At 48.8% G+C, this 750-nt stretch overlaps 1 protein-coding gene across 1 annotated transcript in view; it reads left to right on the top strand.

The window, feature by feature from the left end:
• Positions 1 to 171: 171 nt before the first annotated feature.
• Positions 172 to 750, top strand: part of LOC117956042 (polyunsaturated fatty acid lipoxygenase ALOX12-like) — a 2,301-nt gene continuing 1,722 nt past the window's right edge. The window contains exons 1-2 of the mRNA XM_034890884.1: positions 172 to 323; positions 626 to 726. Of these exons, the coding sequence (XP_034746775.1) occupies positions 658 to 726 (69 nt within the window). The 5' untranslated portion in view covers positions 172 to 323; positions 626 to 657. The remainder of the gene's footprint in view (positions 324 to 625; positions 727 to 750) is intronic.

The following is a 750-nucleotide window of genomic DNA, read 5'->3' as shown; positions in this document are numbered from 1 at the left end:
TAACCAACACACAGGTGAACAACACACAGGTGAACAACACACAGGTGAACAACACACAGGTAACCAACACACAGGTGACCAACACACAGGTAACCAACACACAGGTGAACAACACACAGGTAACTAACACACGTGTGTCTGCGTCTGTGTGTGTGTCTGTGTGTGTGTCTGTGTATGTGTCTGTGTGTGTGTGTGTGTGTGTTGCAGGTTTGTGATCAGCTGGGTAGATCTGTATTACCATGGAGACGACGCGGTGCAGCAGGACTCTGAGCTTCAACACTGGATCAGCGACATCAACCTACACGGCTTCAACCACCACTCAGGTGTGTGTGTGTGTGTGTGTGTGTGTGTGTGTGTGTATATATATACATATATAACTAAAAAACAAGGTTTCACATCACGTGGACATGTCATTAACACAAAACTGCTCCTTATGACCTCATAAGGGGCAGATTCAGATCGGCCCATCTGAGCTTTCATTTGGTCAAAAGCAGAGCAGGATACCAGGACCCGGTTTACACCAATCCCCATAGGGGGCCATGGGCAGGCTGGGGGGGGGGCATATTAAAAGTACAAATGAATTATTAATATTATAACAATGAATAATAACACCGCGTGTTCTCAGGTTTTCCTCCGGCTCTCCAGACCAAAGCTGAAATGTCAAAGTTCGTCACCATGATCATCTTCAACTGCTCGGCGCTGCATGCCGCCGTCAACTTCTCCCAGGTGGGGGGGGGGGGGGGGGGGGGG

The sequence above is a fragment of the Etheostoma cragini genome, chromosome 13 (genome assembly GCF_013103735.1).
Source record: "Etheostoma cragini isolate CJK2018 chromosome 13, CSU_Ecrag_1.0, whole genome shotgun sequence".
Lineage (NCBI taxonomy): Eukaryota > Metazoa > Chordata > Actinopteri > Perciformes > Percidae > Etheostoma > Etheostoma cragini.
This window is presented reverse-complemented; position numbering and strand designations above follow the sequence as displayed.